The sequence below is a fragment of the Rhea pennata genome, chromosome 24, assembly GCF_028389875.1.
Source record: "Rhea pennata isolate bPtePen1 chromosome 24, bPtePen1.pri, whole genome shotgun sequence".
Taxonomy (NCBI): Eukaryota; Metazoa; Chordata; class Aves; order Rheiformes; family Rheidae; genus Rhea; species Rhea pennata.
This window is the reverse complement of record NC_084686.1, coordinates 2,400,848-2,420,143: the sequence shown is the minus strand read 5'-3', so window position 1 is coordinate 2,420,143 and position 19,296 is coordinate 2,400,848. Positions and strand designations below refer to the sequence as shown.

Genomic DNA, 19,296 nt, shown 5'->3' with positions numbered 1-19,296 from the left:
AGCCATCCTAGAGTGTTTATGGCTTGCTTATGAAATCTGGTTTTCTAAGGATTTTTGTCATGTGAGTCCTTCAGTTCTCTGGGGTTTTGTAAGCTACAATTCCTTTCTGGGAGGAAGGAAGGAGTTAAATAAGAGCATGCTTTTTCTCCGTCCCCTTAAGAGGTTTAATTCATATGTGAGAAACCTACTATGAACAGCTGTTTGATTAGCAGACCCTGAAGATTTTAGGGATGAAACTATTTAGGACTATATAGGCATGCACACTCTTGTTTCTTCACTGCATAATTTTCCCCTCCTTTCTGACCAGAAATCGTTCTTCTTCTGGTTATTTTCCCCCAAGAAATTTAATTTGTTTGCCTTTGTAAGATGTTATTTTTTTGTACTGACTTGTAGTAGCAAGCTAAAAAAAATCAAAACTAGCTTGGCTTGGCTAAAGAAAGAATAAGATTTATTATTTTTTTAAAAGCCAGAAAATACATTGCAAGACTGACAAAGTATGTCACCGGTTATGATTTTCATTTTGACTTAAGCTACAAACTTCGTGGTTTCATCCACTTCATCTTCTTTTGACATTTTCTTTAAAATTAATTTTCTTAAGCCTCCTTCTTTCTCAAAGGCCAAGAACATTCCTTGTTCTAGTGAATATTCAAACTTGAATGCTCTGGAGCTACAAGGTGTAAATGTCTTTTTGAAGAAGATAAAGTTACTTTCACAAGGAATTTCTGTGGGAACTTCTCCTTCCTGAAGAAGAAAAAAGGAATGAGTTATTGCCAGGATAAGACTTCAGAAGTTTGATTTCAGCTCTCACATGTTTGGACTCTTAATTTTGCATGCTGCTTATACATACGGAAGGTATGGAAACCAGAGGCACGATACTTACCCTAAATCGAACCGTTATTTTCTCATGTTCTTTCTCACAACACATGTAATAATTCTTATCATTTATCTGGATGCTGAATGCAACAGGCATCCCTGCTGAAGGCGTAGTAGTTTTGTAACAGTGAATGTTGAAGTGCATTCCACTGCCTAAATAGAAATTATTTATCCTTAATAGTCTGCTGAGAAAGAGAGCACTGCAACAACTTAACCCTGTTTATTTATTTTACCATCCCACTGGCAACTGCTGTATTCCCAGGACTCTCTTTTTGACAGGACAGCCAGGATCTGTAATTTTTATGACTGCTTATAGTAGGTGTTTGACCTTCTGTCAACATGCAATAACTATGAGTTTAAATTTGTAGGAAGACACATGAACTTACCAATTGGTAAGTGGATGTTCACTGGATGAAGGATGGATGTTCAGATCCTTCTGTGTGCATGCACAAAGTGAGAATTGGATTTGTAAACAGTGATCTGTAAATCAGATCACACCTGTGTTCTGTAAATAAATGTGTTCTATATATATGGTCCTGAATGAATTGTTTGGGCCAAAAAAAAGCAAAAACAAAACTGTAAGTACAATGTTAACTACTACTGTTAGAAGAAAGAGCGAGTTTTAAATGCATTGTCTATGTTTGTTTAAAACTGCAACACAGAAAAGACTAAGAACCTAGTTTGTGATCACAGCTAACCAGAAATCTTAGCGGCCCTTTCCTGCGTGGGACATCCTCAAGGCCTCGGGCTTGTCTGAAGTGCAAGGAACTCTAAGAAGAACTTCTGATTTTGGCTTCTGCTGCAAAAGGCACTTGTACTGTCACATCAATGCACCAAATGGGTTAACTTTCAGCTGTTATAGCTTAGCTTTATTCTTGACCAGTGAGGTACCAGCCAGGTAAGAGCAAGCTCCAGCTGAAGCTTTGTGTCCTTCCTTATTGTCAGTCATGCCCTTTGGACTCTGTCATTACAAAGAACAAAAGAACATCTGTAAGAAATAGACATCGTAATGGTTATAGCAGGGGATTGAAAAATGGTGTACCAGACTTCATCTCCTGATCTGTCACGTCTTCAAAAGCTGCCACGTTTAAAGTTGGTTGAAACACAAGCAGCTGGCTATTTACGTTTCGGAAGACTCGTTGTTGGAGAGTTTTTTCCTTACACAAGGCATCACATTCCAGCTCTGTAGAAATATTAAGTGAAGAGGATCAAATGTTTTGGTTATTATCTCCCCTGCTCTTAGCAGATCACTACAGGCTTCATTTTGCCATTGAAGATATCAGGCAAAATAATTTCTTGGAAGGACAGTCCCAAACAAAACACAGACCACATCATTCTTCCCCTGCTTTTAGCAACCCAGTCAACATGCAAGGATTTCCCAGGACAGTAATTTGTGAAACAAGCAAGAGGGGCTACTAAATGTGTTAATGACAGCACAGCACTTCTCTCTCTAGCCCAATTATACATGCATGATGAGGCCCTTGTATGGGGGAATCTGCTAGCCTGTACCTTAGAGGGAAACAAGGTGTCATCAGCATTAAACAGTGATCTGTAACACTTTCATGCTAACCGCCAACCAGTCTGAAACCTTACTGCCCAAGGTACACAAAGGATTTGTGGGTTAGTAAGCCTGAGCAGCTTAGTTCAAATTAAATCATGACAAACTTTCAGCTTACCATCATCATCTTCATTCCAAATAAGCAGTGAGGGGGAAGAAAAAGAGAGGAGAAAAAAAAATTAAGTTCTGCTCCCACAGAAGAGACCACTTTCTAACCAGTTTTGTTCTGCAACACTGGAAGCCAGCCATCCACCTCATCCACCTACCCACTTCCAGTTTTACTCCCCAGTTAGCATTAACTCACCAGCTGGGCTGCTCTAACTGCAGAGTGTGTTTTAGTTGTGAGCATAGCAAACTCGACAATGTGATGAAGCCACCAGTCATTTGAAAACTCGAGTTACCACTAAACCAAGAGGCATGCAAAATGTTTTAGGTTTAGTTAAGGGTGAGCAGCTCAGTTCAGGTTAAGCCTAAAATCAAGAAATGAACATCATAGGAAATGCTGCTTGCATCAGCACCTTTGTTCAAATTGAGCAAAAGGACAAGAAAAAATTGTTACAAACTGCCTCCAAAGAAGAGACCATTTTCTAAATAATTTTATCCAGTAAAATCACAAGTTAAACACCTATTCCATCTCTACCCTCTCTAGGTGTCCTTCACCTGAATATACTGCATAAAGTAATAAAGAGTCCCCTGGGTGAGGTACTGTGCCCACAGTACCCCAAACTGAGACTCACAGGAAAAATCAATCTGAAATCAGTATGATAAAGAAATTATTTTCAATAATTATTCAAACAGATAAAGTTAGCAAAAGCTTAAAGTGTTCAGCAGTAGTATGACACTACTGACCTATAATGCACTGGGACTGCTGTCTCAAACTCAGATCTCTGTTGCATTGAACAGCCTAGCTCCATAAGTTAGGAACTATCATTCTTCCAAGCGGGTGGGGAGCGTCATTGCTTTGAGGATTGCTCAGATAATATGGGGAAAAAAAACAGGTTGCCACAAAAATATGGATGCCAACCCAAAGACAGGACTCAACTGAGCTCTTCTAAGAGGAGTTCAGACAGTGTATGTCTCTTTGAGCAAGAGGTAATAATTACCTGTAAAATAGAGGCAGAAGTTTTTTCCAAGTTGTACTGCACACACAAGAATATCTTCATCACTCATCTTCACTCTGCTGAAAACACATGGAGAGGATTCAGAGATAAGAACGACGCTTCTTACTCGGCAAGGCTAGAGACTTCTCGAACTTGTTCTCTGCTAGCTGTACCATAATTGGCTGGTGCGTTTCACTACGTATTGAGAGGCTGCTTTTGTAAATGATTCTTAGTCTGCTTTTGTTACCATTTGTTATTCTTTATACAGCATCCTTCAAATTCTTATATTTTGCTTATTAATTATTATTATTTAATTATTGACTTATGTGATGTTATAGGAGAATAAAGAATGTGGTCTGCCGTACTACTTTTGCTGAATAAATAATAGTTCCGTACAGACCATTATAATAACTCATTATCATTTCCTGTTTCTGTAAGAATGCTAATAAGTAGATCCACAAACGCATTTTATCAAATTAGCTCCCTTCCCTTCGACCTGCAAAAATTATCCTACTGTCAGGTGATCGTTTGTTTTTCCTGATTTTCCAGTAGGGAAGTGACTTGAAATGGCTTAAGCACCCTCTTACTGGCCATTAAGCCATAAAAGGTATTGGTCTTTTCAGACTCCTTTCACTATTCTTTTCAGGTTTCTTCTTAAAAAGACAGTGAACTTCCAAAATACCCCAAACTTAGTCCTGCTTCAGCTGCCTCCCTACAAAGGCCTGTATCCTTCCACTGATTATGAAGAGGGCCTAAAGTGACTAAACATCTTGCTCAGCCTTTTGCGTGCACCTTGAGTCGGACTTGTACAGGCTCGTAGAAAAGTGAGGTTGTAGTTTATTTGTAGCAGTGATTTGCTTTTTTTAATCTTGTTCCAATCCAGGTTGAATGCTGAGCTCGATTTCAAAGCTATTCTTCCAGGAGTGATGCAGAGCAAAGTAAAGAAGAAAAGGATGCCTCCCCTCAGGATAGCAAATTTACCAAAATGCTGCCATCCTCCTGGGCTGAACTGTAACTCAGCAGAACTGTGTAGAACATATTATTTTGCCTTTCTGAATTAATAGCTGACATACCATTTTTTGCTCTCTGATGACAAGTATTTGTAATTGTAAAGCTAATTAACATGTAGGAGTCTTACAGGTCCTTCTCTAGGTGACTTTGATTACTTAAATATAATTAATAGTAATTTATTTTTAAAGTCATTTGGGGTATTTGTGCTAAGGAAAAGAATTCCCACGCAAATTAAATAGGAAAGTTTCTGCACTTTTATACCAGTTTCTTCTCTTGATTTACAATTCAGATGCAACAACATAAAGTAACTATGCATTTCCTGACAAAGGCCTCTAAAAGAGATAACATTATTAGGTGTAGATCAAATCTCTCACGACTGTACAGTGATTGTAAAAATATTAAAATCATGATCTGTAAGTACTCTAGAATATAAAGTGCTGCATTCAAACCTAATAACCACTGCCAAAGAGTTCTTTCCCTTGCACTGTCTGCAGGAATAATGTAAATAAATGTGTTAAACCAAGGTAAGCAAAGGGAAGAACTGGCTCTTGCACTGGCATTTTGAGGCTCTTTTTTGCCACTTGGAAAAAAAAATATTATACAAAATATAACTGAGCAATGTAAATAAGCAACTGAAGTTTGCTTTACTTGCTTTTGGTAAGTTAAAAAAAAATAAGCAAGTAAATAAGCGCACATCAACCTTAGGGGTTAGGGTGGGTGAGTCACAGCAACTCCATTCTTTGTCTCCCCAGCCAAGCACTTTGAGAAATTTATTTACGAGCAAATTTTTGTCACCTCATTTTTATATGGTCTCAATATGTGGTTGTTACGTGGTTCATATGGTGCCCCTGGCTGCTCAGCATGGAGGAGACAGCCGGGTCCGTAGCAGAGGCCGCACCGTTGTTTCCCGGCGCGCTTACCAAGCCCCCGAAACGGGCTGCTGCAGCGAACAGCGTCCGCTTCCTCTGCAGCAGAGGAGCTCTCGGCGCGGAGAACGCTAGCAAGGCCGAGACACAGGGGAAGGCGCAAGGACTCGACGTGCCCTCCCCCGGGCTGGGACCGCAGTTCCCTCGCTGTTAATCATTATCTGGAAATTTTCCGTGGCGTGTACGCTGCCCTAACTTTTTAAGTGTAAAACCCGCCGGCTCCGCGTCTCCTAGCCCGATGCCTAGTCGCGGATGGCCAGGCGGTGCGCAGCGCGGAGGGTACTAGCGGCCGCGGGCAAGGGGCTGCGGCGCTGCGGGGCCGCGGCGCCCGGCGGCAGCGCGGCGCGGCGCGGCCGGGCCCGCGCGGGACGAGCATCCCCGCCGCGGGCGCCGCTCCCGGCCCGCCGCGGTCCTACCTCGCTCCTCGGCCGCGCTGCGCCGCCGCTGCCGCCGCCGCCCGCGTCTCGCCGCCGCGCCGCAGCTCCGCCAAGTGGGAGATGTCCGCGGCGCGGAGGTGGGTCTGGCACCGCCTTGCATCACCCGTCGACAGAAGCGGCCGCCCGGACGGGCTGCATCGGAAATCAGGGCTCTTTCCCAAGACGCGTGTGAACGACTCCGCGGCACTTCCCCTCCGCGGCGGCGACGAGAGCGAGGCGGGGCGCGCAAGCCCGCGGCTGCCGGGGAAGCCCGCCGCCGGCGCCTGCCGGCCTCTCGGCGCCCCGCCGCGGCACGCGTCCCGGCCCGCCCCCCGGATCCGTGCGCTCCCGGCTTGCCGTTCTGAAGCAGCTACTAGCGGTCAGCGGAAAAAAGCAGACTTCCCCTTCTCCGCACGTTTGCAAGCTGCCCGTAAACACCGCAAATGTTCCGGGGAAAGCCCGCGTGGGATTGAAAGCGTACTGCGCGTATCTAGTTTTTTTTTTTTTTTTAACCACAAGGGCGCCAAAAAAAAAAAAAAAAAAAAAAAATGTTCCAGCGGTGTGTGGCGGGAAACGTCCGACTCATTTTACATTCCTTCCTTTGGAAGCCGCTTCATGGGAGGAACGTAGGCGCCCCGCGGAGACGCATGCTGCCGGCAGCCGTGCCGGCTCCCGATCTGTTGAGAGCCTGTTTCCCTGTTATTAATCACAAGTAAATACAACTGCGATCTCCCCTACTAATATCTAAGCGCTGCGGTTCTCAAGCGTGACGCTTCGCAGAGTGCAAGCTCTGCTTTGCGTGGCCGTGGTGTGCTCTGTGCAGTGCAAGCTGCTGTAACAGCAGTGCGGAGCGCTGGCTCGTGATAGGACGCGTAATGCCCTAAAAACCAGGAAAGCTAGCTGCGGGGGCAGTAATCAATATTCCGTGAAATTTGTAGAAGTCAGTGCTGTTCGCTGAGGTCTCCGTGCCTTGATTTTCTGTTTACAATCGCCGGTAACAAGGCATTAGGACATTAGACCGCGTAGTGCCCAGATAAATTGAAGAGGCTCAAATTTTAGCGCTGAACTATGCAAAGCAAACACCAAATGAACAAGCAATTCTCCCAAAAACAAACACCCCCCCCACATCAGCTCCTGTAAGAAGAAAAAAGAGAGAGAGAGAAAGCAGTAGATAATTGTAAGGGATATGCTATTGCCCATATAATAAAACCAGGGAGATTTTGAGGTCAAAGGAGCAACTTTCAATTCCACCTGAAGTAATAAAACTGAAAATAAAAATACATTTTTTTTACTAATAATCACAGATCCCAGCTGTGCTATCCAGAAGAAGTAGTATACTTCACTAATATGTTAAGACAAAGAAAAAGTGTTATAGAAAATTATCTTGTTTCTTTAAACTTGTTGACAGTAACTAACTTTTTTCATAGTAATTTAAGAAACTAGAATACATCTTCAACAGAATAAAACTACCTCCTTTTTCAAACAAAGACAAAATGTCGGTTTTTTTGGCAGTTACTGCTTTCTGGTAAGTGTGTGTCTGTGTGTGTATAAATACATGTATACATACACACACACATACATATACATACATATATATAAAAACATTTTTATATATATATATATGTTTACAAGCACTCACAGTGACTGGATTCAAACTAGAGAGCAATATTATATCATCCTCTTTCAACTTCCTGGTTTTTACATGGTATTCGGTGTATCTCTGTGGAAAGAGATCCATATTTGATTTAAACATGTCTGTCTGTAAGACTTAATATATATACAAAGCACAGAATTTTACCAATACTTCCTTCCTGTGAAGCTGTAAAGTATGATCAAATTACCTCATGGTCGTCTTTCATCTGAACTGAACAACTTCAGCATTTTAAGGTTCTACCTCTAAACGATTTTAATCGGCTCCAAAATAATATTCAGGTCTTTTTTCTTCACTCTGTCCATTTTTTGTATTTTTTTTCTGAAATTTGGGGCAAAAGACCTTTATTCACAAGAGTCCCCTATTCTGCCAATACTGGTGGCATTCCCTAATCATTTTTCATTGCATTGCATTGCATTAAAATATTTTTTTTTAAAAAATTACCATCATAATCATCATTTCTCCTTCCCCCATTTTTTCATCATTAAGTCTAGATTTACTTTCAGATCACTGATGAAGCATTAAATAGATTGGACTTGGTACCAAACTTTGTGCAAAATCACCAAAACAATACCAATTAGCCAACACTATTTATAACATATTAACCACTGATGCTAATGTTTTTTGGCCACTGAGATTCTGTGGAAATCTAACAATATGGAGGAACTGGTCTTCCTCGTCAGCCTTCAGATTGCAATTCTTAAAAATTCACTTAGGTCATTTAGCACACTGCTTAGATTTTTTTTTTCTCTTGCTATTTATATATTTGCATTTTTAAGGAACTAGTTCTAGTTCTTATACTAAGGGCTCTGATTGCAACTTTTCAGCTTTCATTTCTCCTGGCATTTTAATATTTTATTTTTTTTAAAGGAATTTTAATTACTTTTTGGAGTAATGGCTTAGCTTTTTTTTTTAATCTTAACTTTTGTCAACTGAAAGTGGTAAAATAATTTAGATGTTTATTTTAATTCAGATAGTTTATTAATAAAAGTATCTTAACATACCAATGGTGCTCCTTAACATTATTTTTAGTAAAATATTTCTTTCATATTTGGTTCTTAATGTTAGATAGTATTGCTAATAACATAAAAATTTCTAGCATTTTTGGAGAATTTCATGAAGTGGGCCATTACGGTATATCGAATATTGGTTCTATTTTGGGGAAGTGTTTAGTTCTTGTTCTTTCAGCAGTTTCATTTCTTGTCTCGAGTTTTGACTTTCAGTCTACTGTCAATTATACAAGGTTAAGACCCTTTCTCTTGAGAAAAAAAAAGGAAAAAAAGGAAAAAACACAGAAAAAAATCCTACAAAGTCGACCATAACTTTAGATCTTGTGATGGTTTTCTTCACTGTAGTTAATCAAGTAGATTTAGAAAAGTAGTAACTTTATATAGTGTTTAATATGTTTGGCTAACAACATTAAGTGCAGTTCTGACAGAGATCTGAATCACTGTGTCTTAATCTCTTGCTATTGTAAGCAAGCCACCTCATCATGCAATATGACTCAGGTATTTCTTCGTGAAATCATATATAATTTACCTACGGAAGTGAAGCAAAACATAAAAAAGAAGTACAATCTTATTTTCTTTTTTTTTCCCAAAGAAAAAAAATGTGGTCTTGAAAGCTGTCTGATATTAGTGACATGATGCAGTCTCCCAGATTCTATTGATTTATGGTTCCTCTTTCCGTCTGATGAGATGGATCCGTGGAGCCTAGCCTGCCTTTCAGTGTCCGCCGAAAATGTTGTAATGATTGTGATTAGGTGTATCACGGATGGTTAAAAGAGGAAAAATAACCACGGCTGTCTGAGCGCACAGCAGAGCGCTTCACACGGCCCCTGGTAGTCTCGTTACACTTAGCACGCTTCGCGCTGTTCAGTTCAACCAGCGCAACGGGGATGAAGAACTTCTCCCGTGTTCGGCTCAAACGGGAGGTGTCTGAGCGGGATGTCTTGTGCAATTTTCCCGCAATAGGGCTTCTCCTTCGCCTCGCAGCCCGGGCGTGGGCCAGAGAGCCTCCCTCCAGGCGTTCCCACCCAGCAGCGGCCCCCGCAGCTCTGCTGCCGGCCGAGCCGGGCTGCCCTGCGCAGCTGCGCTCTGCGGAGCGCTCCCGCGTCCTCGGCCCCCGAGCGTGACCCGCCGCCAGGACCGTTAACGGCCCCCGAGCGTGACCCGCCGCGAGGGGCGTTAACGGCCCCCGAGCGCGAACCGCCGCCAGGACCGTTAACGGCTCCCGAAGGCGCCGCTGGGACCGTTAACGGCTCCCGAGCGGCCGCCGGGACCGTTAACGGCTCCCGAGCGCGAACCGCCGCCAGGACCCTTAACGGCTCCCGGAGGCGCCGCGCCGCGAGGACCGTTAACGGCTCCCGAGCGGCCGTGAGGACCCTTAACGGCCCCCGAGCGCGAACGGCCACCAGGACCCTTAACGGCTCCCGGAGGCGCCGCGCCGCGAGGACCGTTAACGGCTCCCGAGCGGCCGTGAGGACCCTTAACGGCTCCCGAGCGCGAACCGCCGCCAGGACCCTTAACGGCTCCCGGAGGCGCCGCGCCGCGAGGACCGTTAACGGCTCCCGAGCGGCCGTGAGGACCCTTAACGGCCCCCGAGCGCGAACGGCCACCAGGACCCTTAACGGCTCCCGGAGGCGCCGCGCCGCGAGGACCGTTAACGGCTCCCGAGCGGCCGTGAGGACCCTTAACGGCCCCCGAGCGCGAACGGCCACCAGGACCCTTAACGGCTCCCGGAGGCGCCGCGCCGCGAGGACCGTTAACGGCTCCCGAGCGCGAACCGCCGCCAAGAACCGTTAGCCGCTGGCTCCCGAGCGGCAAGCCGCGGGTGCGGAGGAGGCTGGGGGAGCAAAGGTAAAGCTGGGGAGGAACAGCCGCTTTCCGGGCAAGGCAGAAGGGGCCTCAGGAGCCCGAGGCGGCTCTCAGGCGCTCTTCGGCAAGCGCCGAGTGCCCAGGCGCGCACCTGCTCCCTCCAAGCCGCGGCCGTCCTTCGCTGTGCTTTCAGGCGCGGCCTCGCCGCTGCGCGTCTGCGGAGAAGCTTAACCGTTTTACGCGTTTTTATGTAGGTTTATTTTCTAGTCACGCAAGAAAACCACTCATCAAATACGACGTTGTACCTTTTATCAGGTAACAATGACAAGCAACACACAGAAATTCGATGAGAACAGAAGTAAACGTAAAAAAGAGATGGAGGTGAGCAGTTTTGGATGAGGAGGGGAGGGAAGACCTAGCTCCTACTTCCGGCCCTGGGCAGCCACGCTCCCCCTCCAGTCCTCAGCTCTTCACTGTCGTGGCTGTGGGCTCCGGCAGAGGGTAGGGCTAAGAGCGCTAGCTCAGTTCATAGAGGCTAACAGAGACATGTATGGCTTCGTCCTATGAGAAGATTGTAATATTTCTCTGTTTGAAGATCAGTAAAATTGGGTATGCTCTACAACACAGTTATGTAGGGCTTCTTGAGAGTGTGTGGCTTAATTACACCAACTTTCATGAGCAAAAGTCTGAAGTTGGTATTTCCCTTGCACTTGCCTACCACTAAGGTGTTGTGCTTGCTTACAATGGAGAACATTGACTCTGTGGAGCCAACAATACTTGCACTTTCTCTGCAAACAAGTCTCTCAAGATCTTTTTAAAAATCTGTAATTGAAGTCTGTGCTGAGCTTGTTTTAAGTCCTTGAACCTGTGTTTTTTATGTGCTCTGTTACTAGAGTGAAGCTTCAGAAAATCCACAATTGTCCTCCCTTGAAAAATCAGATCTGATTTTTTCTGAGGGCTCACAGTTGCTTTACAAACCTGAACATCTGGAGAAGGTTTTAAATGGTGATGTATTAAATATACTCCCAAATAATTATTACTTTAAATAACTGGATGTTAAGATAAATTGTTTCATTCACTGTTTTTTAAAAAGGACTTTTTTCTGTTAACAGAGATGAGCAAAGAAATTAAGAACTTGCTATCAAAATATGCCCACATTTTAAGGCAAGTTAACTTTGTACTATTTGTGCAGCACTTTTCTGACTAGATTGGTTACTGTAGCTGCAGTTTAAAGAAACTAGCACTGAAAACTGTCATAGACCTTGGAAAAAACTCCTGTTTTCTGTTACAAAAGAGAAATACTTTGGCCATAAACTGTGTTTTGATAGAGAACACATTTTTAAGTAAAGCATCAAAGCAGTTCTAAGTAGTAGTGAGAAAGTTAATGGCTTTGGTATTGATTTTAACTTCAGACTTTTTTCAATTAAGTGACAGAGCAGCGATGGATGCTTCTTATGTCCAGGAGCTTGATGGAATCTTGAAAGAAGCGAAAACCATAGAAAACCACTTAAAACAGAAAAGGGAGAATTTGAAGCAGAAATTCACAGTGATCGCAAATACTCTGCAAAGCTAAATGGAGTTGGTTAGATTGAAATGCAGAGCAAAACTGTTGTACATATATTTTATGTACTGTAAACTACAGTAAATGCTACAATGTTTCATGAATAACTTCTGTACATATTTTTAACAGTTCAGGAAACTTTCAACAACTGAAGTAGTAATTTGTTTCTGAAATAAGTAAATATATACAATAAATAGGGTAGTGCTAGTAACGAGATATTAAATCTCCATCTTAAATCCTACAATTTCATGGGATTTTATACTTTTAAATCATCTTTTCTTACTTTTTGGCCCATTGTTTAGGCTATACCTGTGCTTCCATTCCTAGAAAATCTGGAAGTATTTAAAAAAGAAAGTAGAAGCAATTTTGCGTTGCTTGACTTCAAGGTTATGGAAGTACAAAGCCACTGAATTCAGAAGCAGTCATGATCTTTCTAATGTGAGTACTAAGGATTTTTTTCTTTTACAACCAATCCTTCTCTGTATAACAGTGTAGGAAGATTTCTATGAAATATAAAATTTTGCTAGTTATTTAAGTGCAGATTTCTGATTATTTTGTATTAACCATTTTCTATTTTTTCCTACTCTAGAAGATATTTTGGTGCTAAAATCCTAGTAGAATACTCTTGGAATCTTATTTCCATTTTTGTCTCAGAAAATAAATAGACTGAAGAGATCAGACTGAAGAGTTTAGAAACAGGAGAGTTCTATCAAGACTATTACTTTGGGAAATGTATAAAGAGTATTAAATCTGAAAATGTAATTTAACACTTGTATAGTTTTTCTAATAAAATGAAGGCAATTCTAATATAATCCCCAAAGCACATATTCAAAACTTTGCTGGTGATGTTGATAAATGACTAGGTTAACACTAGCTAGAATATTACACTGCTGTTTTATTTTGTCATTTTGATATATCAGTATTGTTTACCGAATATACAGTTTGTTTAATGATGCTTATGGAGTTTTCTGAGCCAATTTTCTTTCTTGTCATTTGACTGTGCTAAAAAGATGAAACATAAAATGTGTAAAACTTTATTTGTACAAATTGTGAGGTTAGTGTAATAAATTGCTAGATAGTCCTGCTGCTATCATAAGTGACATTTATGTCTTTAACCTAGTACTGTGAATTAATTTTCTCTTTATATCTTCTCAGACTTAATCCTACTTTCCTCCTTTTAACAGATAAAATACACAATTGAATGTAACACCCATCAAACTGATACTATTTAAAACAAATAATTAGAGAAACTGGACATCTAGGGCGAGATTTTCCAAGGTATTTAGGTACCTAAAGATGTAGACATGTACTTAGTAGGATTTTCGAAGTTCCTTAAGCATGTAAGCGCCTTACATGCTTAGGAAGTTTTGAAAATCCCATAAGGTGCCTATCTGCATCTTTAGCATCTGAGGACTTTTAAAAATCTGGCCACCAGGCTACATCATATTTTACAGATCTATTACTTGTTCCTAACAATTGCATCTGGTTTCATAACTGAACTTGGAAATACTGTTTAAATAGGACAAAGTGGAAAAAGAAGAGAAGATTTTGGAAGATACATTTCCATATTGCAGTAAGTGTTTCTAGAATAATGAACTATGGTCATTTGTAATGATCATAAAAAGCAGAGGTTAAAACTCTTATATACAGATTTTTAAATTCAAGCAGTTTATCTATTTATGTAAGCATTTAAATAAAAACAACATGGCTTTCATTAGTGTTAGATATTTACCTGTTTTCCTGAAGTCAAAGTGGATTTGCTTCATTACATTTGCTCGTGTGTAGGAAAATTATGCAACTTTTTAGAACATCTAGATTTAGGTCATTTAGCTTTAAATGACTACTATATCCCAGCTGCAAAACTATGGCTCTGGGATTAAATGTCACTAAAAAGCAGAATTTAGAATGCTAACTACCACTGGATCATGTAAGCTGAATTTCTTCCATTAGAGGATTGAGAGAGCACAGACCCATGTTACTGGTGTAGTAGTTTGCTCAATTTAAAAACTTCATAAAATCCAATAAAATTTAATAGAACAATAATTCTTAGAAGAATGAAGACCTGCTTCATCTGTCATTTAAGTGCAGTTAAATCCAAGACATAGGTCTTTAAAAGAATACTCCTGTTATTCTACAATGATTTCCTATGAAATTACTATCTTTCTTTACATCTGAACCTCATCATGCAAAACATGACTATCACAAAGGCCATAAGTAGCTGCAAAGGATATTATAGTTTATACTGGGACCTCTATGGTAGCAAGAAGATTTAGAGTATGAAGAGACAGTCAACATAAATTCAGTAGATATGGCCACGGTAACCTATCTGAGACAATAAACAGTGTGATGTCTATTTATATAGATTGGGGAAGAAGTATCACTTTATTAATGTTTATGCTTTCTAAATGATAGTCATTCAAAGTAGGGATATATGATTTTGAAACAGGTGTTTTTAAATCCATTTAAAAATTGCTAAGAACAGCAAAGCTTCTACTCTTGCTACACATATCTATCTAAGCTTATATAAAAAGAAACACCAACTAAAATAAAATATGTAATTTGTAAAGTTCCAGCTTGAAGTAGTATGCTCAGAATGCTTACAACATCTATTAAAAAGAAAACAGTCTTTTCTCTTTTGAATTTAAAAGATTTTTCAGCAATGGAAATACCCACTTACTGGTTGCTTTCATACATAAATCTCTCCCTGTTTAAAAGGGAACCTTCCATAATTCCTGGCTAAAAGTATCATGAGGGTTTTTCTGTTGGCTGCCCTTTAGTGTTCTGCTCAATATCTATATAGATGGAAATACTTATTACGCATTGTTTTTTCTTCTAGACCATTAACAAATACAGTTTTATTCTTTTCCTAGTTAACTAGTTTAATAATGATGTTTGTGTACTGCTTGCCTCTCTCATATATTTCAGTATTCATTAGGAGAAACAAAGTTATTTATTCTCATCCTCTGAAATGAATCTAAAAGCTCTTTTATTCTCTCACTGAGGAATGAGCTAGCCATGGAATCCAACTGGCACCTATCCCATCACTATCCGCTTTCCAGTTTTAATGAGGGAGGTTTGAACTGAAAATTAATTGGCTTTAAAGATGCCAAATCTGATCAGTAAAGCTCAACTGGTAACTATGTTTCTTTTAAGCTTCCCCCCATGTTGTTTAAGCTGCAGTGCCTTAGTAAATCAACAAGAAGGTCTAAGATTACAGATAAGTAACAGAATATAAATGTCCTTTAAAAAATTGCAGAAACATCTGAGACAAAGTTCTGACATTCTTGAGATCAAGGGGATTTTTGACAGTGAGTCTCTTGCATTACTGACGTTGCTGTGAGTGCCTTCACAGTCCTGAAAGTGCAAGTGATGAAAAACTAACATTCAGTTCCTCTCATTGCCCATGCATTGTCTAAAATCTAAATGTGCAGAATAACAGATAATGTAGAGAAAGGCTAAGGAATTCAGTGCAATATATTCTCTCCAAAAAGGTTAGTTGTGACTGTTTACTTAAAATGAAACTGCTTTTGGCAGAGATACAGGAATGTGGGTCATACTAGGAAAAGAGCAGGTTGAATATTTAGGTAATGTATGTATTTGAATCCGATGAAACTCGTTACGGACCATGTCAGAATTCAGTCCTGCTAATATTCAAACCTGTGCTTTTGTCTTTGAATTGTCTTTGAACACTTGATGGTGAAGAAAGCACTGCAAATGAGCAGCGAGACAGTGTCTTAAGTTGCCAGGGTGAATAGTCAGAAAAAGGAGGGAAGAGAATCATAGATCAATCAGCCTGTCTCCCAACCTGTAAAGATCCTGGAGTAAATTATTTAACAGTCAGCCTAAAAGCACCTGGAGAATAATAAAGTACATACACTGTCCTGTATGATTTTACATATAAATAAGAACAATCCAGAAGAAGAGGCTACCTGAATGAACTAACAAGAAAATCAAAGGAATAATTCTCTTTTGTTCTGAAACATCCATTTAAGTGGCATCCTATAGGGAGCTGCTTCAAGCCTGGTTTATTCTGTATTGTTCTACGTGGTTTAGAAGAATGAATTTAGAGAACAGTTATTTTTTTCAGATGACACCAGAATATGAGGGTTTAAAATGTTATCAGTAATATACATTGAAAATTCAAGATAATTTCAATAAACTGAAGGGCTGATCTGAAATCAACCTAAAATTAAAAAAACATGGGGCAAAGCACAGTGTTTAGGCACAGTGTTTAGGAAGGGGAATCATCTGTGTTCCTTACAAACTAGAAAATAGATAGCTAAAGTTAGTATTACATTGGACGGAAAATAAGACCTGAGATATGTTAACTACAGGATAACAGTAAGACATAAAAGGATAATCATTATTCTTTACAGTTGGGTCTTAGCTGAAGAATACCTGATTAAAAACAAACTGGTCAGAATCCAGAGCTGGAAACACGAATAATAAGTGACTAAGAATATATGATTGATGAGGAACAACTGAAATAGTTGAATTTGTCTAATTTAGAAAATAAAGCAAGTCATTGGAAGACATGATAATGGATGAGATATAAAAAGGACAGTAGTCAGGTGTTCACTGTCTTGTGGAAAGGACAAGAAGAAATGAGCTTAATTTGTAGCAGAAGACTTAGGATGAATAGAAGGTAAAGCTGTCCCATTCTGAGGACGCTGGGATGGGTTACCTAGGGTACTGGGTATGCTAGCTTGCTCTCCGTCAAGGGATAGGGCAGCTTTTAAGAACTACTTAGTGGAATGAAACAAATAGATCCATCACAGTGTGGGTGCAAAATGGTAGCAGCTTCCCCTCTGCATCCTAAGGAATGGAGATAGCTCCATCTTACTTTGAATCAGCAGGGTGTAGCTGGTCATGATCCTCCCCTATCTGATTTGATGCTCTACTTCGGTGTGACAACCAATATTCCTAAATTCCTGAGATTCTTTGGGGTGCAAAATGGTCACTTGGTTTTTGAAACAAAACAAAACAAAGAATTTCTGGCAAGTGAAAACACTGACATAAAGTGAGAAGAATTTTTTTAAAAGAAAATTTCCTTGAAGCCTGTCTACCTCAGTACACAGGTACATCTACTCTTCTGCCCCTTCTTCCAACTCCTCCAGTTATAACTGGCAAGTAGTTACAAGACATTTTTTTCCACCAGTAGAAATGTATGCTTTAACTGACGTGGTACTTTAGCTGCTTAACCTCTAAGCATGAAATTATACAGGAATTTCTTGGTTAACATTTAAAAAACACTTTGAAGATGAAAAGGTTTAAGAAATGCTCATTATTAATAATCTGCTATCAAAATCTGAATATATTTGTGTCAAAATGTTTGCCTTCCTGCAACTGGGGAAAATTATTATGAACATTAGAAATTATTTAATATTGAGTATGATGCAAATGTTATACCCCATATGAGACTCTTCAGTAAAGGCTTGTCTGTTAGACCAGAAACAGCTGGGCTGTTAGTGACCTGTCATATCGTGTTGCTCACCTGGGCCAGCTGCGTGAGGCTCTGAGGGCTGCTGAGCCACCAGTGGAAGGTTTCCACTGCGCCCCCCCCGGCGGGGAGTGCTGGCTGCCAGCCTGGGCTGTGCAGGGCTGTCGCTGTGCTGTGCAGGGCCGTTGCTCTGCTGTGCTCTGCTGTGCTCTGCTGTGCTCTGCTGTGCTCTGCTGTGCTGTGCAGGCTGCTTCACCCTGCCCTGCCTGGGCAGACCTTCCCGGCTTTTATTCTGAAACAGTGGCGTCAGCTCTCTCCAGCGCCTCCATCGGTGCTGGCTGTACACTACCATCCTGGCACCAGTACCTCTCCCAGGCCATCTCGGATCTGATGCCTTCTTCTGAGCGGAGCATGTTTTCCAAAATCCTTTTGTCTGCCATCAGCCTCCTGCTTGCTAATTTGCAGCATTTTCTCTGCACTTTGATGCAATTATTTCCAGGTAAAATGAATAAACAAAGAAATCCTTCTATTCGATCATCCTGGAAAGGGGTTTTCTGCTCCTCTGCTGTTAAGAGCTGCTGCTGGCACAGGTCGGTAGAGCAATTTTATTTCTAATAATCAGAAAATAGGAATGAAACAATTCAAAAATGTTTGTTAGAAGTCAGAAATTGTGTTATTTCTTGAAATAATAAACAGGAGAGACAAGTGCATTGCACAGATTCCCTCAGATAATGAGCAGATACTGACGATTTAGGGCTGGAAAATCAGTAGGCAGCAGACTGTCTGCAGGGAGCCTGTTGTGAGACGTGCAAGTGGGCTGTGAGAGAGCATTGTTTGGAGCAGCAACATCGCTGGAGCTTTGATCTGAATGTACAAGTGGGAAACTACCGCAGGGGATTTCTGCATCCTTGAACGGCTCAGCAATTTATGCCATTATTGCACAATTTGATCTGCTGCTTTTTTTCTAGCAGAGTGAGAGCTCTCATCACAAAATAGGGAAGCAATAAAGACTGGGATTTAATTCACCAGAATCTCTGTTGATCTCTTTCCCCAGCCCCCAGAATCAAAGGATTGCTTCTGCAGCATCCAAAGACCTGAAAGGTTCTCAAACCTGCCTTCTTGTGCTCTCAGTGTATATCCTTGGATACAAATTTAAGAAAAGTCCAGAAGGTTTATTTTTAATCGCATCTGTTCCAAAGTTGGTGTAGGGCATGACAGAGTATGTATCATCAACTAATGCTGTGAGATGCAAGACAGGTAATTTAGAAGTAGAGTTATTTAATACAAATTAAATGTATTAAAATGACAAATATTATGTCCAGCTTTGGGAATGTTATATAAAACAATCTATTAGTATTTCAGAGTGTCATAAAGTACTTCGGTGCTGGGGAAAAAAGCCCTGTGTGCATAAGTGTATGACATTCTGCTTTGCTAGCAGACTGTGAAAAGTACTATCGTTTAAAATGGGGTTCTCTACTAAATTCTCCTGCATCCTATCTTTGTCATTATGCTTTAATTGCCTCTGAAATTGAGCCGCATAGAAATGTGAAGAGCTATGTTTCTTGTCTTAATTATATGATTGATATAAAAAAACCTAACATTTCCCTGCCTCATTCTTTATGTCATGATGAAAATTACAGATCTTCCCTGACTTGTTAGAAAAGCTTGTTACAATTTTCTCAATTTAACTAAAAAGTGGGAGTGATGAATCACGAATAAGAGACCCCCCCCACTCCCACCCCATTATTTGTTGGGGCAATTGAGTGAAACTGTGATAATAAAATCAAAAAGTATGAATCAAAAATCTACTTCATCTGATGTCTTTTTTATGACATTGGCTGAATTTTGATAGCTCACCAGTCATTCACAGTGTCTTTCTAGAATAAGTATTTCAAGGACTTGATTGTGTAAATCAATATTTAATGAAGAATTCATTACACTTTT

The 19,296-nt window shown here is 40.8% G+C and overlaps 2 protein-coding genes across 2 annotated transcripts; one reads left to right on the top strand and one right to left on the bottom strand.

Moving 5' to 3' along the window:
- Positions 1–499: 499 nt before the first annotated feature.
- On the bottom strand, positions 500–6,052 carry IL18 (interleukin 18). Its single transcript, XM_062594400.1, is given in 7 exon segments — positions 500–537; positions 540–741; positions 881–1,026; positions 1,916–2,056; positions 2,550–2,558; positions 3,535–3,608; positions 5,885–6,052. Coding segments are annotated over 6 exon segments (603 nt in total). The 5' UTR covers positions 3,602–3,608; positions 5,885–6,052.
- A 4,620-nt stretch (positions 6,053–10,672) lies between these two features.
- Positions 10,673–11,924, top strand: TEX12 (testis expressed 12). Its single transcript, XM_062594739.1, has 4 exons — positions 10,673–10,732; positions 11,245–11,356; positions 11,464–11,515; positions 11,780–11,924. Exons 1-4 carry the CDS (start codon positions 10,673–10,675, stop codon positions 11,922–11,924), a joined length of 369 nt encoding a protein of 122 aa, XP_062450723.1.
- Positions 11,925–19,296: the final 7,372 nt, after the last annotated feature.

Coding starts and splice junctions, on each gene's coding strand:
- TEX12 (XM_062594739.1), top strand. CDS start 10,673: ATGACAAGCAACACACAGAAATTCGATGAGAACAGAAGTAAACGTAAA. Junction 10,733..11,244: donor AACGTAAAAAAGAGATGGAG/GTGAGCAGTTTT, acceptor CTCTGTTACTAG/AGTGAAGCTTCAGAAAATCC. Junction 11,357..11,463: donor TCTGGAGAAGGTTTTAAATG/GTGATGTATTAA, acceptor TTCTGTTAACAG/AGATGAGCAAAGAAATTAAG.